Below are 22675 nucleotides of genomic sequence, written 5' to 3'. Positions count from 1 at the left end.
CTGTTAAACTGAAGGTGCTTTTGTGAAAAAAATATTACAATATAAGAATCTCTAAGAAGGTGACAGGGTCACCAATTACCGTATTTTTCGCACTATAGGACGCACTTTTTCCCCTCCAAAAATGAAGGGGAAATGTGTGTGCATCCTATGGGGCGAATACAGGCTTTCGCTGAAGCCTGGAGAGCAAGACGGGTCGGTGCGCACCGACCCCTCTCGCTCTCCAGGCTCCAGGAAGCTATCCCCCCATGGACTACATGGAATTGGCGGAAATGACTGGCAGAATCCGAGACCAGTAGGAAGAAGATTGGAGGAAATTCAAAGACTATTTACAGAAATATTGCAAAATTAAGGAATGTTAGAATGATGTTGGATTGAAGTTAAGTGGTTTCTAGCGGTAATGGTTTAAAAGAATATGGAAAAATTGGATTTTTAATAGGTAAGAATTTAATGTTATAATATATTATGATTAAACCTCAGGATAATAAGGAGGGAAAGGAATTGCTGAACTAATAAATTGAACTGGAATACAAAAAAGGGAGGTATGAGGAGGTCCGGGAAACAAGTAAATGAAAGATAAGTGATGTAAAGATGGAATTATTTTTAACTGTTTTTTATTTCTTATTTTATGTAATATTGTGAAAACTTTAATAAATATTTATATTAAAAAAAGGAAGCTATCCCCCCAGCTCCGAGAGCGATGGCAAAGCTGCGCGCAACTTCGCCATCGCTCTTGGACTCTCCAGGCTTTGTGCAGCTCTCCACAAGCGGTGGGAGCCCAGCGCTGGGCTCCCACGACTTGCGGAGAGCTGCCTGTTCTGGGGGCTGGGGTCCAGTTAAGCTCGGGCTTCCCCCGCCCCAGCCCCGCGCCTGGGGGGGGGGGAATCAACTTTTTTTCCTCCCCCCCCCCAAAAAAAACTAGGTGCGCTTTATGGGCCGGTGCGTCCTATGGGGCGAAAAATAGCCGACTCCCAAGTTAATCCTCTACAAATCTGAAACACTGAATGAAGGGTGTAAAATAATACTTTTGGGGACAGGTACAGTAGCTGTATGCAGAGGTAAACAGGTGAATTATGTTATGGCATCCAGTATTTTACAATAAATACAGAATGTGCTGGATATACAGCCATTTTAGTTGTGACCAATTGGATAAATGGAAGTCGACACAACATCAGACAAACTAATTTGTAAGAAGAGTTCTTTGAGAGCTGTAGTATGTCTTTCTAAATATTATAGCCAGAGAAACTTGACCAGTACAGTAAAGAGTTAAGAGTGGTTGCAGATCAGCTCTCCATTTATTATAGGGAGAAAATGAAGTTGGATTTAAGAGTGAACCAAATAAATTCATTTCATTTAAATACACACCCTTTGCTACTTGTGCTATTTTGGTCACATTTAAGAATAGAGTTCTGGCCAGCTCCTAAGTGCACTATTTTCATGACAGTGTTGCAAATAAAGCATTAGAAAAGATTTGGGAGACAGATGCTATGCCCAGGAAGAGTCAACTCTGCTGTTGGCTAGCAGGAGGACAGGTTCAAACACATGGTATACAGATTCTAAGGATACTCTTATCAGGCTGGGGCCTGGTGTGTGTGTGGTAAGAGTAAAGACAAGCTGGCTAATTTATTCTCTAGGGTGCTGTTATTTCAATTATCTTGCAGTAATCATATTGCTTAAAAAGTTTTGAAGGGCATACTAAGTAAGAACTGCCACTCTTTAGTTATGGCGCTGCAGTTTCTCTCAAACTGCTACCCAGGCCTGGAAAAAATTCAGAAGAGATAGAAGAGGGAAAGACTAGCCAGCTCATCATCCATTATACAAATAAGCCAACAATGTCATGCCATAATCATGATTTGTGATATTACATACAAAATCTGAGCTCCTAAAGGGGTACATGGTTCATCTTTCTGTTCAGCATCTCAATCTATCAACGTCACACTGTAGTGTACAGAAATAATTTTTTAATTTTAAAAACTTGCATTTAAAATAGTTGTGTCAGAGATAAGATTAAAAATTTAATTCATTGGACAAAAAGTATTTTTAAAAGTTAAAAACCAAATTTGCAGTAAGCTACAATCTTAACAGTCTGTAGTGTAGAAATGCAACTGAACATTTTTACAATATCCAGTGTACTTCCAGTCCAGAGTGGGGAGGGGGGGACTACAATTGGACATGGCATTGAAGAAAAGCTTGCTTAACAAGTGGGCTTTTCTTAAAACCTTCAACAGTTCCTCACAGAAGAGCTATTTGGTTTCACAGCAGCATACAGTCATATTGCATTAACATCACTGAATGTGATGCTTTTCAACACTTAGCATCACGGGAGGATGCAGGTAACATTCCACACACTGCAATCTGGAATTTGAGTATGAAAATAATTTGGTTTTCCCTCAGTATCTAAAACATTGCTATTGCCTTGTTTGTATTATTGACATTTAATTAAATGTTGTAGTTTTTTAGCTAATGCAAAATATGAAATGGATACTCAGAAATCTGCTCAGGTGTAATATAATAGTTTTTGTAGGCTAGGCAAAGTGTTTAAAATAAGTTATAATAAAAATGCTAAGTAGCTAAAGTATAGTATTTCTAATTCTTAGTCCTTCCCTGGCACTCAAAAATGAAAAATATCCATTGTGAAATTCAGAAAATCAATTATTTCAATTGATTTTTCTTTCCACAAAGCTTTTTGTCTTTCTATAGTAAGAATTGAGTAACCATTCATCACATTTACAGTGCTTGATGTATCACTGGGCAAACCAGATTCCTTAAGAGGACAGTAGACTTGTGTGCTCCTGCCACTTACAAAAACAACTTCTTGGGTAGCTTTTTCTGTGTTCATTTGAAATTGTTGCATAGCTATCGGGAAAAACCTTATTCTGCTGCACAGCAACCATACGTACATTTAAAATAGGTCTTCCTTTCAGATGTGTAGGCAAAGGTGGTTGCAGTTTAAGAGCATTCACTCTTTACATCTCTTGGGCTCTTATCCTGCCTGTCAAAACTATAAAAAAGACAAAATCTGTGTTGTAATTTAAAATACTGTGAGTCAAAAGCTGTTAGCACTTTTAGGAGCATTAAAATATTTTTACCTTACACATTCTTTCACTTTTGTCAGCTTTCTTGATGAACTGCATTACTTTCTGTCACCTCTGTTTTTTCATGCTGCCAATTCCCAAGTTGTACTCTTCCAGCTCATTGGGAGAGCTTTTCTTTTGTGGCTGGTTATTTGGTAAACTGAAGGCAGCATGTGAGGTACAGTCAAAGTCACTGGGGATGGCCGCATCTGAATTCTCTTGCTGATCTGTTATCTGATCTTGGCATAGTAAAGCACCTGCTTCTTCAACCTTTAGTGGAAAAGACCGACGTTCCCAAAGAACAGACTGAAAGGAATGAAAGAGAGAGAAAGAGGTGAATTCAACTGAAAATAAGCAGTAGTGTTTTCTTAACATTGTTTATCTTCCACTTTATGAACAGTCTTTGTAATTACCGTATTTTTCGCCCTATAAGACGCACTTTTTCCCCTCCAAAAATGAAGGGGAAATGTGGGTGCGTCTTATGGGGCGAATGCAGGCTTTCGCTGAAGCCTGGAGAGCGAGAGCGGTAGGTGCGCACCGACCCCTCTCGCTCTCCAGGCTTCACGGACCTCTCGGCAAGCAGCGGGAACGCTCCCGCTGCTTGGGGAGAGTTGCCGGCATCCCGAAGCCTGTGCGCGCTGATCTCAGCGCGTCCAGGCTTCGCGGATCTCTCCTCAAGCACCGGGTGCGCGAGGCTTGGGGCGGCAGCCTGTCGCCCGAAGCACGGGGAGCCCTCCGGAGGGCTCCCCTTGCTTTGGGCGAGTGTCTGCAAGCCTCGCGCGCCCGGCAGGAGGTCCCACCGGGTGCACGAGGCTTGGGGCGGCACCTGCTTCGGGCAGGTGAGCGCAAGGCTTGGGGCGGCAGCCAGGGCTGGGGGGGGAATAATTGTTTTTAATTCATTCCCCCCCCCCCAAAAAAAATGAGGTGCGTCTTATGGGCCGGTGCGCCTTATAGGACGAAAAATACGGTAACAAAAAAATAATGTTGATGTTCTTCACATATTCTCTCTGTAGTACAAACAACCTTCCTGCCTGCTACCTCCCCAGAACGACATTATCTTGATGAAGGTTATGAAACCAAGATCTTAGTGCCTCCCCTCTTGAGGCCTTTTGCAATCCAATCCCTGAATTCTCAGAATAAAGCTAACTATGTGTCAGTGGTTCAGAGACAGAGGCACAGGTGAGGGAGGAGACGGAGAACGACGAGGAAGAATCCCAGGACAGTGGGGAAGAGGATGACAATGACTTGAGATCTTCCATGAGTCTCTCAAGTGAATCGGAGGATTCTCAGGAGGGGGCGCCCCTAGTCAGGACAAGGGGGGTCACAGGGGGGACCTGCCAGGAGCAGGGAAGCAGCAGGGAAACCCCGAGCGGGAGTGGGAGATCGGGGCTGGCTTCCCAGCAGGAACGAAGGGAAGAGAGGGGGGTTCCCAGTGTGACACACGGAGCGGAGCAGGAAAGAGACAGGGGAAGGAGATCGGGGGAGAACGTCCTGCCGGAAGAGGCGGAGAGTAGTACAGGGAGTAGTGTAAGTGTCAAAAGGAAGGTCAGGGGTAGCGAGCGCGCGCCAAGTTCAAATGTGGAGGCGCGCGGAAATGGAGAAAGCCCGGAGGAGGAGCCCAGCCCCAAAGCACGAAGGAGGGTGGAACAGGCATCTGAGGGATCCGCTTCAGGAGAGAGCAGGAGGGAAGGAACCCAGGGGGGCAGAAAGACCCTGCGGAAAAGGAAAGACAGGAAGAGGTGGTCTAGCACAAGCCTCTTAAGTTGGTGTAGAGGCGGGACCGATTCAGAGGGGACTTCAAATGTCTGACGTTAGAGACTAGGGGCTGCGCGCCCCGGTTGTGGAACCAATAATGAACTGCAATAAACATCCTTGTATATAAGAAGAGCTTGGCGTTGGTCTTTTGTGAGCTGAGACCTGAGGCAGCCGCTGACACTATGTTTAATGGGACTTACCGTATTTTTCGCTCTATAACACGCACCAGACCATAACACGCACGTAGTTTTTAGAGGAGGAAAACAAGAAAAAAAAAAAATTCAAAATGAAACAGTGGATGTATGGTTTTTGTGGTTCATGCTGTGGCCACAGACATGTGATCTGACAGTGAGTTTGGAGTAGCCCAATGCAAAAATCCTGAGGATCCATGTGGATCCGTGCTTTGTCAGCACGTTTTAAATGGGGAGGGAAGAAAAAACACAGAAGGGACAAGGAGCACAAGAGGGGTGTGCGGAGAAGCAGCTGGCTAAGAATGCAGGGGAGGGGTTTAACGGGGTGGGGGGGAGGAGGAAAGCAAAGCAAAAGTCCCCCCCCAAGCCAGCCCTCTCTCTTTCTCTCTCTCCCACCTGCATGTTTTTCGGCTGCCTGCGAGTCCCTAGAACGGTGGCCAAATAAAAGTCCCTATTAAGGATAAAACAGACAGGATATACGAAGTATGATTTCTTTTTTATTTACGGTATTTCTTTTTTGGCCACCTCTGTCACTGCAACCTTTGCTCTGTGCTTGCACACTTTTGGGCAATAGGGCATGTAACACACTTTTTTTCATCTGCCAAGATGTAGAAAACAATTTTAATGTCCCTATATAAAATGCCTAGTGAAGCAGAAGGGTATTACATCAGCCACTGTATTAAGGCTAAACGTTTGAAGAACAGCTCTCTATGGGGGGGGGGGGACTAAATTCCATTTTCAATCAATTGTTATTGTGGCAGCAATTATCAGTGTATAGTGCACAATGAGGAAATGAACTTTAAAATATATATATATATATAAAAAAAACATTCTCACATTATACTTCTTCAAAGAAGAGTGTTAGGCTTTTAATGAAGGGGAGAGGAGAGATGGTGTAATCCTCCTGGCTCAGGAGATTCTGATTTACCAGCCGCGTGTAGAAAGTATTGATTAAGATATTTGATATACAGCATATGAATCCAGAGATTTCCATGTCTCACTCTGCAATCCAGCCTGCTGTTACTTACGAGCAGGGAAGCAGGGTTTCTCTTCCAAACAAGCATACTGTCTCCCTCCAGCAGTACATTGCTTGGAGAAGCTGTAATTTGGAGGGGGCCTGGGGGCAGGGCTCTCTGCTTTTGGAAAAGAAATGAGAAACCTACCATTGTAAAGCAAAAGTCGTCCCCCCCCCCAAGCCAGCCCTCTCTCTCTCTCTCTCTCTCTCTCCCACCTGCATGCTTTTCGGCTGCCTGCGAGTCCCTAGAGAACGGAGAGGAGGAAGTGGTGGGCTGGAGCCTGCACGCAGTGTGTGTGGCTAGGGAAGAATTAGAAGGAAGGACTCGATCATTTCCTTAACCCTCTGCTTGCCAGGAGGGCAGGGGATTCCCTGCTCTTTGTTGAGTTTGAGCAAACGCAGCAACAGAAGCCGGTGGGCAGTAAGACCCTGAGGCAGATTGCAGGAAAGCAACAGCTTCCGTCTTCCCTCCGCCCGCCCGCCCGATCTTATTTTTGCCTGATTTTTGCCTATTTTACCCCTGCGCTCCGGCGAGTCAGCTCCAGGGACCACACATTCGCTCAATAACACGCACAGACATTTCACCTTACTTTTTAGGAGAAAAAAACTGCGTGTTATAGAGCGAAATTTACGGTACTTAAAGGAAAGTGCATTTGATTTCAGTCATGCAGGGTAATTCTATACATATCTACTCAGAAGTAAGCCCCACTGGGCTAGATTTGTAGTATTACACCCCACAGTGAGTTCAGGACTGAGGTAAGGGATGACCAGGGATTTTCTAGCTCACATTCTTAGTGACTGCTACATAGCACAATTAAAAACAGTATAGTATAGTCAACAAAAAATACTAGCTTTAATTTGTTTTTTTTAAAAAAAATTAATAAAAACAAACAAACCCACCACCACAATGTGGACCTTTAAATTAGTTTTACACTTTTAATACATATAATGCTAAATAATTTAAAGCAAAAAGGTTTATAGATAGCAGGTTTTGGTCCCTTCTGTCAGTGCGACTCAAGTTAACACACCCAGCTATTACTAAATATATATATTTTACCTTTGTTTTTTGGTTTCTTTCTGAAGACTGTGACTCCCTAAGGCAGAGAGAACTCTGGATTTCTGAAGTAACGTCAGCAATGTTTTCAGAAAAATCAGATATTAAGTCAGTGTCGCCTTGTTTCTCTTTCAATGCTGGATCTTCTCCGTCAGAACTTCTGCTATATGTTCTATTAATGAGACAAAGCTCCAGTTTTTTCCAAACAGAAACCATCTAATGGAAAATAAGATGCTGTCATATTTTAAGGGGGTAGAATTAAAATATCTTAATATTTTGAAAGGAAAACCCAAAAATTGAATGCAGACAACTGTATACAAGCAATTCCCTATTTGTGTGGGTGTTGCATTCCAAGGCACCATACATTCACGGTAAGTGAAATCACATATATGGGGAAGACCACTGAGAATGAGAAAGCCTGCAAACCACCTCTAAGCTCCGGAAACCCTTGAAAAGCCCTTTAAAAAAAAAAAACTCCACCACAATCGCTCCCTCCAAACCTCCTTGCGCAGACTCCCAACTTTCCACAGGCCTGAGGTTGGTGCAAAGGCTCATGGAATTGCAAAGGCTTGTAGGATTGCTAGGCATTATTTTCGTTTTTGCACTCTTTTAGGGCAATTTTTGCAGGATTTGCAGCGATGCGTATAGGGTTTGCAGCGATGCATGCCTTGAATGTGCATAAACGGAAAGTTGCCTGTATAAGAAATCTTGCATTTAAGAGTAGCAAAGTGTAGGACCCTCCTGTGTGCTGTCCTACCACATCCTTTTCTATAATCTTTACTGGGACAGGGCATTAAACAGCATTTAATAAACACTTTCCTTAGTTATTCAAAGTTGTGTGTGAAACATGCAATATATTTTAGTGAAATTTTAATATCGCTATTTGATTGGGGGGGGCGCTATTTGAGCAATAATAGTTCCAGAAACTATTGCCGGGGTGGCGCCACCGGCAATGGCGGACTCCCTCTGAACTGGAGGGACTAGCTCCGCATGAAACGGGTCTTTTCCGTTGCGGCGTAGCGGGGACCCTTTTGGAAATCACAGGTGGATGAAGCCTGTGACCGTGGGACTCGGCGGGCACCCTTAGCACCCCCCCAACCCACAAAGGAACCCATAAACGGGCTCTGAAGTGAAGAGGGGGAAGTGGCGCGGTACTGTGAGTTAATTGCTTTTTCTGTGGAGCAAAGCCGCATAGCCGTTGCCGGAGAGCGCTGCCTTTTTCCTGGGACAATTTGGCATCTAAAATAACCAACCGTGAGTACTGGAACATTAAATATTTGGACTTCAAATAAGAACTGGCGAAATAAAAAGGAATTTGGACTTTAAAATTAACCCTAATTTGGTACTGAAACGGGAAGGTTTAAACAGGAAGTCACCCTTCCGTTTCCTTGTAGTCAGAACAAAGCAAAGACAACGCAAACTAGAGCCTTAAAAATCACTTTTAAAGAAGAAGAAGAAGAAGAGTTTGGATTTGATATTCCGCCTTTCACTCCCTTTAAGGAGTCTCAAAGCGGCTAACATTCTGTTAGAACCCAATGCTAAGAATCTGTCAAGAATGTATAACTCGTTGCTGAAATGGAATACACAAGATGAAACAGTTAAATCAGCTATGATTAAGTGGGCACAGGACATTGGTCATAACATTATGTTTGCTGACTGGGAACAGTTGTGGACCACCGGTATAAAATTTACGGCATGTAATGCCTTAAAGGAAAATATTATGAAAATGATCTATAGGTGGTACATGACCCCAGTCAAGCTAGCAAAAATCTACCATTTGCCTGATAATAAGTGTTGGAAATGTAAAGAAACTGAAGGTACTTTTTATCACCTTTGGTGGACGTGCCCGAAGATTAAGGCTTTCCGGGAAATGATATATAATGAAATGAAAAAGGTACTTAAATGTACTTTCCCTAAGAAACCAGAGGCCTTTCTCTTGGGCATTGTCGGCCAATTGGTGCCAAAGAAAGATAGAACTTTTTTTATGTATGCTACAACAGCAGCAAGAATACTCATCGCAAAGTATTGGAAGACACAAGATCTACCCACTCTGGAAGAATGGCAGATGAAGGTGATAGACTACATGGGACTGGCTGAAATGACTGGCAGAATCCGTGACCAGGGGAAAGAGACGGCGGATGAAGACTGGAAGAAATTTAAAATTTATCTTAAGAAACATTGTAAAATTAAGGAATACTAAAATGTTGAGGTTTTAGAAAAAAGGGGATTACAGCTGTAAAAGATTAAGTAAAAGAAAAGAATAAGGGAAAATCTGACAAAACCAAGGGGCAGGATTTGCTGAAACAAATTTGGAAATTTGGATGCAGAAAGGGGAGGTATGGGGAAGTCATAGAATCATAGAATCATAGAGTTGGAAGAGACCACAAGGGCCATCGAGTCCAACCCCCTGCCAAGCAGGAAACACCATCAGAGCACTCCTGACATATGGTTGTCAAGCCTCTGCTTAAAGACCTCCAAAGGAGGAGACTCCACCACACTCCTTGGCAGCAAATTCCACTGTCGAACAGCTCTTACTGTCAGGAAGTTCTTCCTAATGTTTAGGTGGAATCTTCTTTCTTGTAGTTTGGATCCATTGCTCCGTGTCCGCTTCTCCGGAGCAGCAGAAAACAACCTTTCTCCCTCCTCTATGTGACATCCTTTTATATATTTGAACATGGCTATCATATCACCCCTTAACCTCCTCTTCTCCAGGCTAAACATGCCCAGATCCCTTAGCCGTTCCTCATAAGGCATCGTTTCCAGGCCTTTGACCATTTTGGTTGCCCTCCTCTGGACACGTTCCAGTTTGTCAGTGTCCTTCTTGAATTGTGGTGCCCAGAACTGGACACAGTACTCCAGGTGTGGTCTGACCAGAGCAGAATACAGTGGCACTATTACTTCCCTTGATCTAGATGCTATACTCCTATTGATGCAGCCCAGAATTGCATTGGCTTTTTTAGCTGCCGCATCACACTGTTGGCTCATGTCAAGTTTGTGGTCAACCAAGACTCCTAGATCCTTTTCACATGTACTGCTCTCAAGCCAGGTGTCACCCATCTTGTATTTGTGCCTCTCATTTTTTTTGCCCAACTGCAATACTTTACATTTCTCCCTGTTAAAATTCATCTTGTTTATTTTTGCCCAGTTCTCTAATCTGTCAAGGTCGTTTTGAAGTGTGATCCTGTCCTCTGGGGTGTTAGCCACCCCTCCCAGTTTGGTGTCATCTGCAAATTTGATCAGGATGCCCTTGAGTCCATCATCCAAGTCGTTGATAAAGATGTTGAATAAGACCGGGCCCAAGACAGAACCCTGTGGCACCCCACTAGTCACTCTTCTCCAGGATGAAGAGGAACCATTGATGAGCACCCTTTGGGTTCGGTCAGTCAGCCAGTTACAAATCCACTGAGTGGTAGCATAGTCAAGACCGCATTTTACCAGCTTCTTTACAAGAATATCATGGGGCACCTTGTCAAATGCCTTGCTGAAATCAAGGTAGGCTACATCCACTGCGTTCCCTTCATCTACCAGGCTTGTAATTCTGTCAAAAAACGAGATCAGGTTATTCTGACATGACTTATTTTTCAGAAATCCATGCTGACTATTGGTGATCACAGCATTCCTTTCTAGGTGCTCACAGACTGTTTGCTTAATGATCTGTTCCAGAATCTTCCCTGCTATTGATGTCAGACTGACTGGGCGGTAATTATTTGGGTCCTCTCTTTTCCCCTTTTTGAAAATAGGGACAACATTTGCCCTCCTCCAGTCTGCCGGGACTTCGCCTGTTCTCCAGGAATTCTCAAAGATGACTGCCAGTGGTTCTGAGATCACATCTGCCAGTTCTTTTAATACTCTTGGATGCAGTTCATCTGGCCCTGGAGACTTGAATACATCTAAACTAGCCAAATATTCTTGTACTATCTCCTTAGTTATTCTGGGCTGTGTTTCCTTTGCTGAATCATTTGCTCCAAATTCTTCAGGTCGGGCATTGTTTTCTTTATCGGAGAAGACTGAGGCAAAGAAGGCATTGAGGAGTTCAGCCTTTTCTGTGTCCCCTGTTTGCATTTCACCATCTTCTCCTCTGAGTGACCCCATTGTTTCTTTGTTCTTCCTTTTGCTACGAACATACCCATAAAAGCCTTTTTTGTTGCTTTTAACCTCTCTAGCAAGCCTGAGTTCATTCTGTGCTTTAGCTTTTCTGACTTTGTGTCTACACGTGCTGGCTATTTGTTTGAATTCCTCTTTGGTGGTTTCCCCCCTTTTCCATTTTTTGTACACATCCTTTTTTAATCTTAATTCAGTTAAAAGTTCTTTAGATAGCCACCCTGGCTTCTTTAGGCACCTTCCATGTTTCCGTCTCATTGGTATTGCCTGACGTTGTGCTTTTAGTATCTCCCTCTTAACAAACTCCCAGCCATCATGAACTCCCTTTCCTTTTAGTATTGTTGTCCATGGGATCTCACCCAGCACTTCCCTAAGTTTTATGAAGTCGGCTTTCTTAAAGTCAAGAAATTGAGTCCTAGTATGCTTGGCTGCTCCTTTCCGCTGTATAGTAAACTTCAGAAGAGCATGATCACTCGCGCCTAATGATCCTTCCACTTCTACCCCACTAACCAGGTCATCAACATTGGTTAGGACCAGATCTAAAATGGCTGTTCCTCTTGTTGCTTCTCCCACTTTCTGGACAATGAAGTTGTCTGCAAGGCCAGTGAGGAATCTGTTTGACCTTATGCTCTTGGCTGAGTTTGACGTCCAACAAATATCCGGGTAATTGAAGTCCCCCATTACTACTATCTCCCTTCCTTTTGCATGCTTGGCCATCTGTTCCAGGAAGGCATCATCTATGTCCTCCGTTTGGCTTGGGGATCTATAGTAAACTCCCACAATGAGGTCTCTGTTATTCTTCTCTCCCTTAATTTTGACCCAAATGCTCTCACTTTGGCTTTGAGGATCTAAATCTTGGATCTCTTCACAGGTATACACATCCCTGACATATAAAGCCACTCCTCCTCCTTTCTTGTCTGGTCTGTTTCTCTGAAATAGATTGTATCCCCCCATTATTACATTCCAATCGTGGGACTTATCCCACCAGGTTTCAGTGATGCCTATTATGTCATATTTAGTTTGCTGTACCAAGAGCTCAAACTCATCTTGTTTATTTCCCATGCTTTGCGCATTAGTGTACAGACATTGAAGACCATTAATCATTCCCCCGTGTCTCTTATTTAAGGATTTTTTCCTCCCACCACTAGGTCCGCGTGCTGTTTGCTCCATTTGGTCTATGACATTTGGATGATCATCTTCATTAATTGATAGACTCCTACCTTCAGGAGCACTGTCTCCCTCCCCCACATTAGTCAGTTTAAAGCCCTCCTGATGAGGTTTCTGAGATTTTTGGCAAAAACATTTCTCCCAACCGTTGTGAGATGCAGCCCATCACTTGCCAGAAGTCCATCTTCAAGAAACTGCAGTCCGTGATCTAAGAATCCAAACCGTTCCTGTTTACACCATTTGCGAAGCCAGCTGTTCACTTCCACTATTTTCCCCTCTCTCCCTGGGCCACGTCGTTCAACTGGGAGGACAGATGAGATGACAATTTGTGCATTTAGTTGCTTCAATTTCCTGCCGAGAGCCTCGTAGTCTCTTTTGATCTTCTGGAGGCTATTGCTTGCAGTGTCGTTGGTTCCCACATGAACCAAGAGGAAGGGGTATTTGTCAGTGGGTTTTATGATTCCTTGCAGTCGTTCAGTTACATCTTGGATCTTAGCCCCGGGGAGACAGCACACTTCCCGAGACATCTTGTCAGGCCCACAGATCACTGCTTCTGTTCCCCTCAGTAGGGAATCCTCTATCACCACTACACGCCTCCTCTTGGGTTTGGTCGGGGTTCTTCCGTGAGCTGTCCGTTCCAAGGTCGCCTGCACATTCCCTGAGGACTGACTTTGCTGCTCGTCTTCATATACCTGATCGACTGTAATGAGGGAGAGATCCTCAAATGGAGTCTGCTCTTCGTCTTCCATGCTAGGGGAGAGGACCTCAAAGCGATTGTGTATTTCTAAGCAATCAGAGTGAACCCTGGGCCTCCTACTTCTTTGAGTCACGTTTCTCCATATATCTGGCTCCTGTGTTGGTGAACTAGACTCCTTCTCAGGGGAGTCCCCTGTCTCCTCCTTGGTGGAGACGGTGTGCTCTGTTGCTTCCAAGAAGAGCTCCAGCTCTCTAATTCTTTGGAGCGTAGCTACACGTTCCTCCAGTTGCTGGACTTTGTCTTTTAAGAGGGCAATCAACATGCAATTGCTGCAGGTAAAGCTGCCTGCAACCTTTGGCAAGATGGCAAACATTGCGCAGGAATCGCAGGCGACTGCAGCTGTTCCCTCCCCTTCCATCTTGAGATCGTGTCGTTGGGGTTGGCTACAGAGGTCCTCCATCATAAAAAGCTTGAAGACAGGACAAATAACACAAAAAAAACACCTAGATCTCCCCCAACAAACGTTTGAGACTAGCTCCCCTAAATCTAAAAGATGGATCTAACCCTTTTTGCTCCTTCTTCAACTGATGCCCTTCAAGTCGGTGAAGTAAGGTTTAAGAAAAAAGGATTCGAAATTATACATGTTTGTTTATGTGTTTGTTTGTATTGTGTAATGTTTGTGTTTATAAAAATTGTGAAAAACCAATAAAAAAATTTATAAAAAACCAACAACAAAGCGGCTAACATTCTCCTTTCCCTTCCTCCCCCACAACAAACCCTCTGTGAGGTGAGTGGGGCTGAGAGACTTCAAAGAAGTGTGACTGGCCCAAGGTCACCCAGCAGCTGCATGTGGAGGAGCGGAGACGCGAACCCGGTTCCCGAGATTACGAGACTACCGCTCTTAACCACTACACCACACTGGCTCTTAACTTTCATCATTTAAAATCGCTGAACCCCCCTTCGGTAGCAGGAGAAGAAGGGGGACTTTTTCCTGAGCCGTTTAAACCTGCAAAAGTGAAGCTAAAGCAAAGTAATTTTCCACCGTCCTGACCCTGGAGCGGGGTGTCAGATCTGATGTTTGAAGCTCACTGACCAGAAATAAATGCTTTGACAGATAGTTAAAAGAAGAGAAACATTGTGACTCCATTGTTTCCTTTCGTCTTTTAAAAGAAGAAATATGGACAAAATATCTTAAAAAAGAAACTTTGTTGCTATTGTTTTCAAGGAAAAGAACAACCAGAAGTTTTTTCCCCCTAGAGGGGAACTGTGAAATTGTAACTAAATCCTGGGAACTTGCAGCTGTTACTGATTACAACTGTGGGAAAGGATTTCTGACCTTGTAAGACAATGCCTTCAGAAGCACTGTTGGGTGCTTTCTGTAAAATAAATGCCCTATTGGATCGGTTAAGTCAGAAGACGGATTTTATGACTAATGCGGCCAGAACCTTTGAACAGGTAGTTGGAAACTATATGGAGCCCACCCAGGAACCAAAACAGGAGCGTGCCATGACAGAACAACTGAAAGAAGAGGATCTTGCTGAATCTTGGGCACCAGGGATGGAGGGACTTTTGGCCCAGCAAGAAAATGAACCTTTGGATTTGATAAATGAACTTGGAAAAAACCAGATTTGGAAAGACAAAGTTTGGCTGGAAATGGGGGGTTGGACTGACCCCACTATGCAGGGATGTTTGGACTTTCCGAATCTGGCAATGGGCCGTCAGAGGTTTGGAGCTGTTGGGACTTCCAATCTTGGCGGGAATTTGAAACATGTTTTAAAATACCACATGGAGTCTAGTCTGGACTATGAGAAAGGGGCTGATTTGTTGAAAAGGGTCAAAAACACTACCAAGCTGGAGTTCCCATGAGTGAAAGGAAAATATGAAGAAGAACTGTGGTAGGGACATGGAAGATATTTGAAGGCCTCGGATATAAGATCACCAGGTTAATGTGCCAGACTAATGGGATAAAAAGGACTGACAATCCCAGGACCGGGGGGAGGGGACGCTGGAAGAAGATTGGATTGTTTTTATTCTCTTTTTTATCATCAGAAATGTTTTATGAACGTTGCAAAAATGTTGAAATGAAATTACTTGGCTCTTGTAAGAATGTTTAAAGAACTGGGTAAAAAGGTAATGGTTATGAGAAGCTGGTAAAAATAAGATTTAAGTTTTAAGGTTTTTTATAAGATAGAGCAAGGTAATGTAATGACAGAATATTATGAATTATGAAAAGGATTTGCTGTGACAATTATTAATCAAGATACAAGAGATGGGAGGAGGAGGTGGTCATGGAAAGAAGGTAATGAAAGTGGAGAATCTGAAAATTACGTTTTTATTTTTTATTTTTTTATTTTTGTCTTTTTTCTCTGTAATTTTGTCTTTTTTTTCCTTTGTAATTTTAAAAATTCTTTTTTCAATAAATATCATTATAAAAAAAAAATAGTTCCAGAAAAATATCATATCATACGTTTCTTAGGATAACTGGCTATGAGGCTGCAAGTTCTTGGTAAAGGACCCCTGGACGGTTAAGTCCAGTCAAAGGTGACTATGAACCACGGCACTTATTTCGCTTCAGGCAGAGGGAGCCGGCATTTGTCCAAAGACAGCTTTCCAGATCATGTGGCCAACATGACTAAACCATTTCTCTTATATAGGTATCAACCTGCCTGTTCCTTCTGGGCCATCGACACTGTTGCCACAGCGACCACCGTGCTCTCTCTTTGTCTTCGTAGTTTACATGACGCGAAGCATAGGCATCATCTGACAGATCTTCTGCCTAAATATTAAAGTGCCCAGATTATAAACATTGTTTATAAGGGGAAGAGGGGAAATGATGTTGTATCAACTGTCGTGATGCTGGATCTTGCCCAGAGTCTTGTGGCACCTTAAAGCCTAGCAAAATTTATTGTAGCATACGCTTTTGTGGAAAAACCAAAAGGAAATCAAACCAAACAACAATAACTGCAAAAAAGCAACCTAGATGTATGTCTATAAAACACATTTTATAGCTATACAAATTTAAAACTTGAAACATCTCTAGAACATACATTAATTTTTTGGTAAGAATAAAACACCAATGTTTCAACCGTAAAAAGACACAATTCTTTCACAGGTTATTTTACTATCCTGGGCAGAGTATTACTTTAAAATGTTTATACAGTATGTGAAACTGATACTGGTCAATTTCTGGTCAGAACGTGTATTTTAGTGCTACATGAAGCTGTTTATACAGGCAACTCCCGGTTTAGGTGCGTTAGATGCGCAATTGCCCCAAACCTGAAGTAGCCCCAATACATCATAAATACGTCATGAAAGGGGGCGGAGCTGGGTGGAGCAGGCTTATTTCATCAGAGGACTCTCCTGTGTGGGTGTCTGGGGGCCCTGCTCCTTCCTGCCACTCACCCTCTGGCCCGGGGCAGGGCCTGACAGGCCTCACAGGGACTGCTGCGTCTGCTGCCCAGGAGGACTCTCCTGTGTAGGTGTCTGGGGGCCCTGCTCCTTCCTGCCACTCACCCTCTGGCCCAGGGCAGGGCCTGACAGGGGGATCCGGAGGGGCGCAGAGTTCTTTTTAAAATGTTTTAAAATGTTCCTTTTCTTTTTCCTTTTATTTTCTGTATATGCGGGGACGGGGATGGGGGTGGGATGGATGTTTAGTTGGGAATTTGTTTGATTTTAATGGATTTGTAATTTTTATAGTTTTTCATTTGTATTGTTTTTTGTTTTCTGGGGATTTTTATTGTTTTAAGGTCTTACTTTGTTCTTAAGGGAAGGGGTCAGGGCTGCCGGGGAGTGGGTCCCAGCCAACAAAATGGCTGGGGCATGTTCCACAGAGGGGGATGCGCTGGGATAACCGATCTCAGTGATCACGGGTAGGAGGAGGAGTTACGCTAAGACCAGACCATGTCATTACAGAGGAGGCAGGTTTAGTCGTTGTCTGAGGACTATCCCTGCCTCCGGGTCTGGTCCTGTCCGGACAGATACTAGAATCAGCAAGGGATACCCACATGACCTGAAGGTGCTGCTGTGCAATGCCAGGTCAATGATTCATAAGACCACTGCCATCCATGACTTGATCATGGATGGAGGATTTGACCTGGCTTGTGTAACAGAGACTTGGTTGGGTGAAGCAGATGGGCCTGTTCTTGCCGCTGCTTGTCCACCAGGTTTCTCTCACGCACAGCAACCCAGGCCTTGTGGGCGGGGAGGGGGGGTTGCAGTGATTTTTAGGAAGTCATTAGTTTGCACCAGGCATCCTATTGGGAAGACCCAGTTCTCTGAGTGCATGTTCTGGAAGTTGGATTCCTTTTGGTGTACCGACCTCCCCGCTGCACCAAGGATTCCCTGCCCGAGCTGCTTCAGGTTGTGGCGGATGTTCTCCTGGAGACACCTAGTTTGGTTGTCCTAGGGGATTTTAATATCCATGCCGACACAACCTTACAAGGAGCCGCTCGGGACTTCGTGGAAAGCATGGCCTCCATGGGGCTGTCCCTGAATAAGTTTGGCCCAACCCATAGCCGCGGACATGCCTTGGACCTGGTGTTTACCTCCATGGATGTTGGTGTTCTGACACTAAGAAAAAGCGAAACAAAAGAAGTGCCATGGTCAGACCACTTCCTGGTGCAACTTGACTTCTCCGCAACCCTTCCCCTCTGCAGGGAGGTGGGACCGATTCAGATGGTCCGCCCCCGCCACTTAATGGATCCAAATGGTTTCCAGAGAGCGGTAGGGGATGCTTTATCCCATGTTGATGGCCTTTCAGCTGATTCCCTGGTGGCCCGCTGGAATGTGGAGTTAACCAGGGCTATTGACTGTTTGGCTCCGAAGCGCCCTCTCCGATTGCATGGAGCCCGGACAGCCCCGTGGTTTTCCACGGATCTGAGGGCAATGAAACAATCGTTGAGACGGCTAGAGCGCCGGTGGCGGATGACCCATTCTGAAGCTGACCGGACACAGGTTAGAGCTCAATGTCGAGCCTACCAAGTGGCGGTAGCGACGGCGAAGAAGGCTTTCTTCGCCGCCTCTATTGCATCTGCAGAAAACAGCAGCAGGAGACTTTTTCAGGTGGTCCGCAATTTAGCGAAACCACCTGCTACATCGGGGCCCAGTACGGGCCACATGTTCTCCTGCAATGATTTTGCAGATAAAGTCGCTCAGATTCGGGAAGAGGTAGACGCCACCGTGGGAGCAGGGCCGGGGCGGGAGAGTGCTAGAGTTCTGTCTAGTCAAATTGCGTGGGATCAATTCCATAGAATCATAGAATCATAGAATCATAGAGTTGGAAGAGACCACAAGGGCCATCGAGTCCAACCCCCTGCCAAGCAGGAAACACCATCAGAGCACTCCTGACATATGGTTGTCAAGCCTCTGCTTAAAGACCTCCAAAGTAGGAGACTCCACCACACTCCTTGGCAGCAAATTCCACTGTCGAACAGCTCTCACTGTCAGGAAGTTCTTCCTAATGTTTAGGTGGAATCTTCTTTCTTGTAGTTTGGATCCATTGCTCCGTGTCCGCTTCTCCGGAGCAGCAGAAAACAACCTTTCTCCCTCCTCCATGTGACATCCTTTTATATATTTGAACATGGCTATCATATCACCCCTTAACCTCCTCTTCTCCAGGCTAAACATGCCCAGCTCCCTTAGCCGTTCCTCATAAGGCATCGTTTCCAGGCCTTTGACCATTTTGGTTGCCCTCCTCTGGACACGTTCCAGTTTGTCAGTGTCCTTCTTGAATTGTGGTGCCCAGAACTGGACACAGTACTCCAGGTGTGGTCTGACCAGAGCAGAATACAGTGGCACTATTACTTCCCTTGATCTAGATGCTATACTCCTATTGATGCAGCCCAGAATTGCATTGGCTTTTTTAGCTGCCGCGTCACACTGTTGGCTCATGTCAAGTTTGTGGTCAACCAAGACTCCTAGATCCTTTTCACATGTACTGCTCTCAAGCCAGGTGTCACCCATCTTGTATTTGTGCCTCTCATTTTTTTTGCCCAAGTGCAATACTTTACATTTCTCCCTGTTAAAATTCATCTTGTTTATTTTTGCCCAGTTCTCTAATCTGTCAAGGTCGTTTTGAAGTGTGATCCTGTCCTCTGGGGTGTTAGCCACCCCTCCCAGTTTGGTGTCATCTGCAAATTTGATCAGGATGCCCTTGAGTCCATCATCCAAGTCGTTGATAAAGATGTTGAATAAGACCGGGCCCAAGACAGAACCCTGTGGCACCCCACTAGTCACTCTTCTCCAGGATGAAGAGGAACCATTGATGAGCACCCTTTGAAAGCACCCTTTCCAATCTGTTACCTCAGAGGATGTGGACAGGCTGCTTGGACGAGTGAAACCAACCACCTGTCTCCTTGACCCTTGTCCATCCTGGCTTATAAAAGCTAGCTGGGAAGGGCTGGGCGATGGGCTTCGTGGGGTGGTGAATGCTTCCCTCTGTGAGGGAGCCTTCCCAGACCCGCTGAAAGAGGCGGTTATTAAACCGCTTCTTAAAAAACCATCTTTAGATGTGGCCACGATGGCCAACTATCGCCCAGTCTCAAATCTTCCATTCTTGGGCAAGGTGATTGAGCGAGTGGTTGCTGAACAACTCCAGGCACGCCTGGAAGAAGCGGACCATTTGGATCCCTTCCAATCGGGATTCAGGCCTCATCACGGGACGGAAACTGCCTTGGTCGCACTGGTTGATGATCTCCGGCGGGCTAGGGACAAGGGTGAGAGCTGTTTCCTAGTTCTGCTGGATCTCTCAGCGGCGTTTGATACCATCGACCATAACATCCTTCTGGACCGTCTTGAGGGGCTGGGAGCTGGGGGCACTGTCATACAGTGGTTCCGCTCCTTCCTCCTGGGCCGTGTTCAGAAAGTGGTGGTGGGGGATGAGTGTTCAGACCCCTGGGCTCTCACTTGTGGGGTGCCTCAGGGTTCTGTCCTCTCCCCCATGCTTTTCAACATCTACATGCAGCCGCTGGGAGAGATCATCAGGGGGTTTGGGCTGGGTGTTCATCAGTATGCAGATGATACCCAGTTCTACCTTTCTTTCAAATCAGAACCAGTGAAGGCGGTGACAGTCCTGTGTGAGTGTCTGGAGGCGGTTGGAGGATGGATGGCGGCAAACAGATTGAGATTGAATCCTGACAAGACAGAAGTACTGTTTCTGGGGGACAGGAGGCGGGCAGGTGTGAGGGATTCCCTGGTCCTGAATGGGGTAACCGTGCCCCTGAAGGACCAGATGCGCAGCCTGGGAGTCATCTTGGACTCACAGCTGTCCATGGAGGCACAGGTTAAATCTGTGTCCAGGGCAGCTGTTTACCAGCTCCATCTGGTACGCAGGCTGAGACCCTGCCTGCCTGTGGACTGCCTCGCCAGAGTGGTGCATGCTCTGGTTACCTCCCGCTTGGACTACTGCAATGCGCTCTATGTGGGGCTACCTTTGAAGGTGACCCGGAAACTACAACTAATCCAGAATGCAGCAGCCAGACTGGTGACTGGGAACGGCCGCCGAGACCATATAACACCGGTCTTGAAAGACCTACATTGGCTCCCAGTACGTTTCCGAGCACAATTCAAAGTGTTGGTGCTGACCTTTAAAGCCCTAAACGGCCTCGGTCCAGTATACCTGAAGGAGCGTCTCCACCTCCATCGTTCTACCCGGACACTGAGGTCCAGTACCGAGGGCCTTCTGGCGGTTCTCTCCCTGCGAGAAGCCAAGTTACAGGGAACCAGGCAGAGGGCCTTCTCGGTAGTGGCGCCCACCCTGTGGAACGCCCTCCCACCAGATGTCAAAGCGATAAACAACTACCAGACTTTTAGAAGACATCTGAAGGCAGCCCTGTTTAGGGAAGCTTTTAATGTTTGATGTATCATAGTATTTTAATATTCTTTTGGAAGCCGCCCAGAGTGGCTGGGGAAACCCAGCCAGATGGGCGGGGTATAAATAATAAATTATTATTATTATTATTATTATTATTATTATTATTATTATTATTATTATCATTATTATTATTAGAGGTATGAAATATACTCGCAGGCTGACATACACATAGGTCGGGGGGAAACAAAAGGCATAAAGAGCAGTGATAGCTATGTAAAACCAAACTGGTTTAGGTAAATGATTTAGGTAACCAGAGTTCTTGCCTGTGCCTACTGTAGGGTTGTTCAATGTGTATAGGACTTGCAGGACCTGCACCTCCCTGGCATCCGTGAATATATAAATCTAGGTTTGTGGTGTCCATGTGCGGCTCTATTATGATTTATTAAATGTGCTTACTCTACTTTTTGCATTGCCAGATTGTGAAATATGGCAGTGTATGTGATATAGCAGCCCTGTCTAAATAGATGTCATTCATTAAATTACTATTTTCAGCTGAAGGAGGAACATGATAACCCTGCAGTACAGGCAAGCAAATTTTGAGAAATGGGTGACAGCTTGCTTGATTTTGACTAAGTTTCCTCTCTGAAAGACTGAAGCAGGAACATATGTTCTCCAATAACCCATAAAAAAACTTGTTCAGCAAAGATATTTCAGCCAGAATTTAACAGTAGATGTTGCAAGTGAAAATGGCTTTGGGGTCATTCAAGGTGTACTTCTGAAAAGGCTGATGTAACTTATTTTTGTGAACCTTCAAGCACTAGTTAGCCAATACCTTAAGAAAACATTCATACAATATTTCTGATCTTATTGTTTCCTTTCCTTGCTTGTATAATTCATAAACATGCAAGTGTGTGTCAAGGATACTGTTTATTTTGGGAGGGGAAATAGTTTCCAGCTCTAAGAGATCTACAAAACTACTGGATAAAACAAAAGCAATGTTATAAATTATCAGATGGATGGAAACACAACCAACCTTTTCTTCTTCTTCATGCAGGCTTCCCAAAGGCTCGAGGTTAACAGTTCTCCAGCTGTTGATGGAAAAGATTCCTCAATGCACAATTCATCTCTGTCACATTGTGAAAAATCATTTTGCATAGTAAACACTACAAATACACTAATTCAACAAATGAAATAATTGAATTTCTGTGTATGGTTAGTGCTTGTCTAGTTTAAATCCATTGACTATAAGCTGATATGAACTGGACGCTCTCTAGCCACTATTTTGCTCATCTGCCTCCTCTAAGTACTATAAAGTTGGTTGCTTTATGGGCAAAGCGAGCTGCAATTAGTTAACTAAATCTGACAGTAAAAACTCACTGGTGTATACTTGAAAAGCAGAAAAAATGCACAAATTTAATCTAGGATTGACATGTACCCATGAATGATGATGATTTTCAATGAATTCTGGACACTGACCAAAGCAGCTTAATCTAAACACATTTGAAGAAGCCTCATATGATGCAAAATCAAGACTCTTTGCTTTCACTGCTTAAAGAGCTTTTGATATCAGTGACGCAATTAATTTATCTGGCTCAGCACGAGACTTTAAAATATTTGTCCTCTGTTCTAATGGCAAATAACATGCTTTCATGGGGTGGATAAAGCCTTTTGAACCCTACCTTCCAGTTTTTTAATACTGCTTTTCACACTTGTTTGCAGGCATAATTTCCTACTGATGCTTTGGCATCATTTTTAATGTAACAGAATAAAACAAAAGCAGGACAGCTCCTCATTGACTACAGTCCTGTCCAGTC

The 22675-nt window shown here is 44.5% G+C and overlaps 1 protein-coding gene and 1 long non-coding RNA gene across 3 annotated transcripts in view; one reads left to right on the top strand and one right to left on the bottom strand.

Moving 5' to 3' along the window:
- Positions 1–1273: 1273 nt before the first annotated feature.
- KANSL1L (KAT8 regulatory NSL complex subunit 1 like) overlaps positions 1274–22675 on the bottom strand; it is a 54446-nt gene continuing 33044 nt past the window's right edge. For both annotated transcript variants that reach the window (XM_082228085.1, XM_082228084.1), the window contains exons 12-16: positions 21895–21949; positions 15718–15827; positions 7090–7258; positions 3087–3377; positions 1274–2998 (exon numbers count right to left, since the gene is read on the bottom strand). In XM_082228085.1, the coding sequence (XP_082084211.1) occupies positions 3141–3377; positions 7090–7258; positions 15718–15827; positions 21895–21949 (571 nt within the window). In that variant the 3' untranslated portion in view covers positions 1274–2998; positions 3087–3140. The remainder of the gene's footprint in view (positions 2999–3086; positions 3378–7089; positions 7259–15717; positions 15828–21894; positions 21950–22675) is intronic.
- Positions 3348–22056, top strand: LOC309535401. Its single transcript, XR_014221243.1, has 2 exons — positions 3348–3405; positions 21916–22056. It is a non-coding gene; the product is annotated as an uncharacterized lncRNA (long non-coding RNA).

Source organism: Podarcis vaucheri, assembly GCF_965113315.1.
Source record: "Podarcis vaucheri genome assembly, chromosome: 1".
NCBI classification, from domain to species: domain Eukaryota; kingdom Metazoa; phylum Chordata; class Lepidosauria; order Squamata; family Lacertidae; genus Podarcis; species Podarcis vaucheri.
The sequence above is the reverse complement of the archived record's forward strand: the minus strand, read 5'-3'. Positions and strand labels throughout refer to the sequence as shown.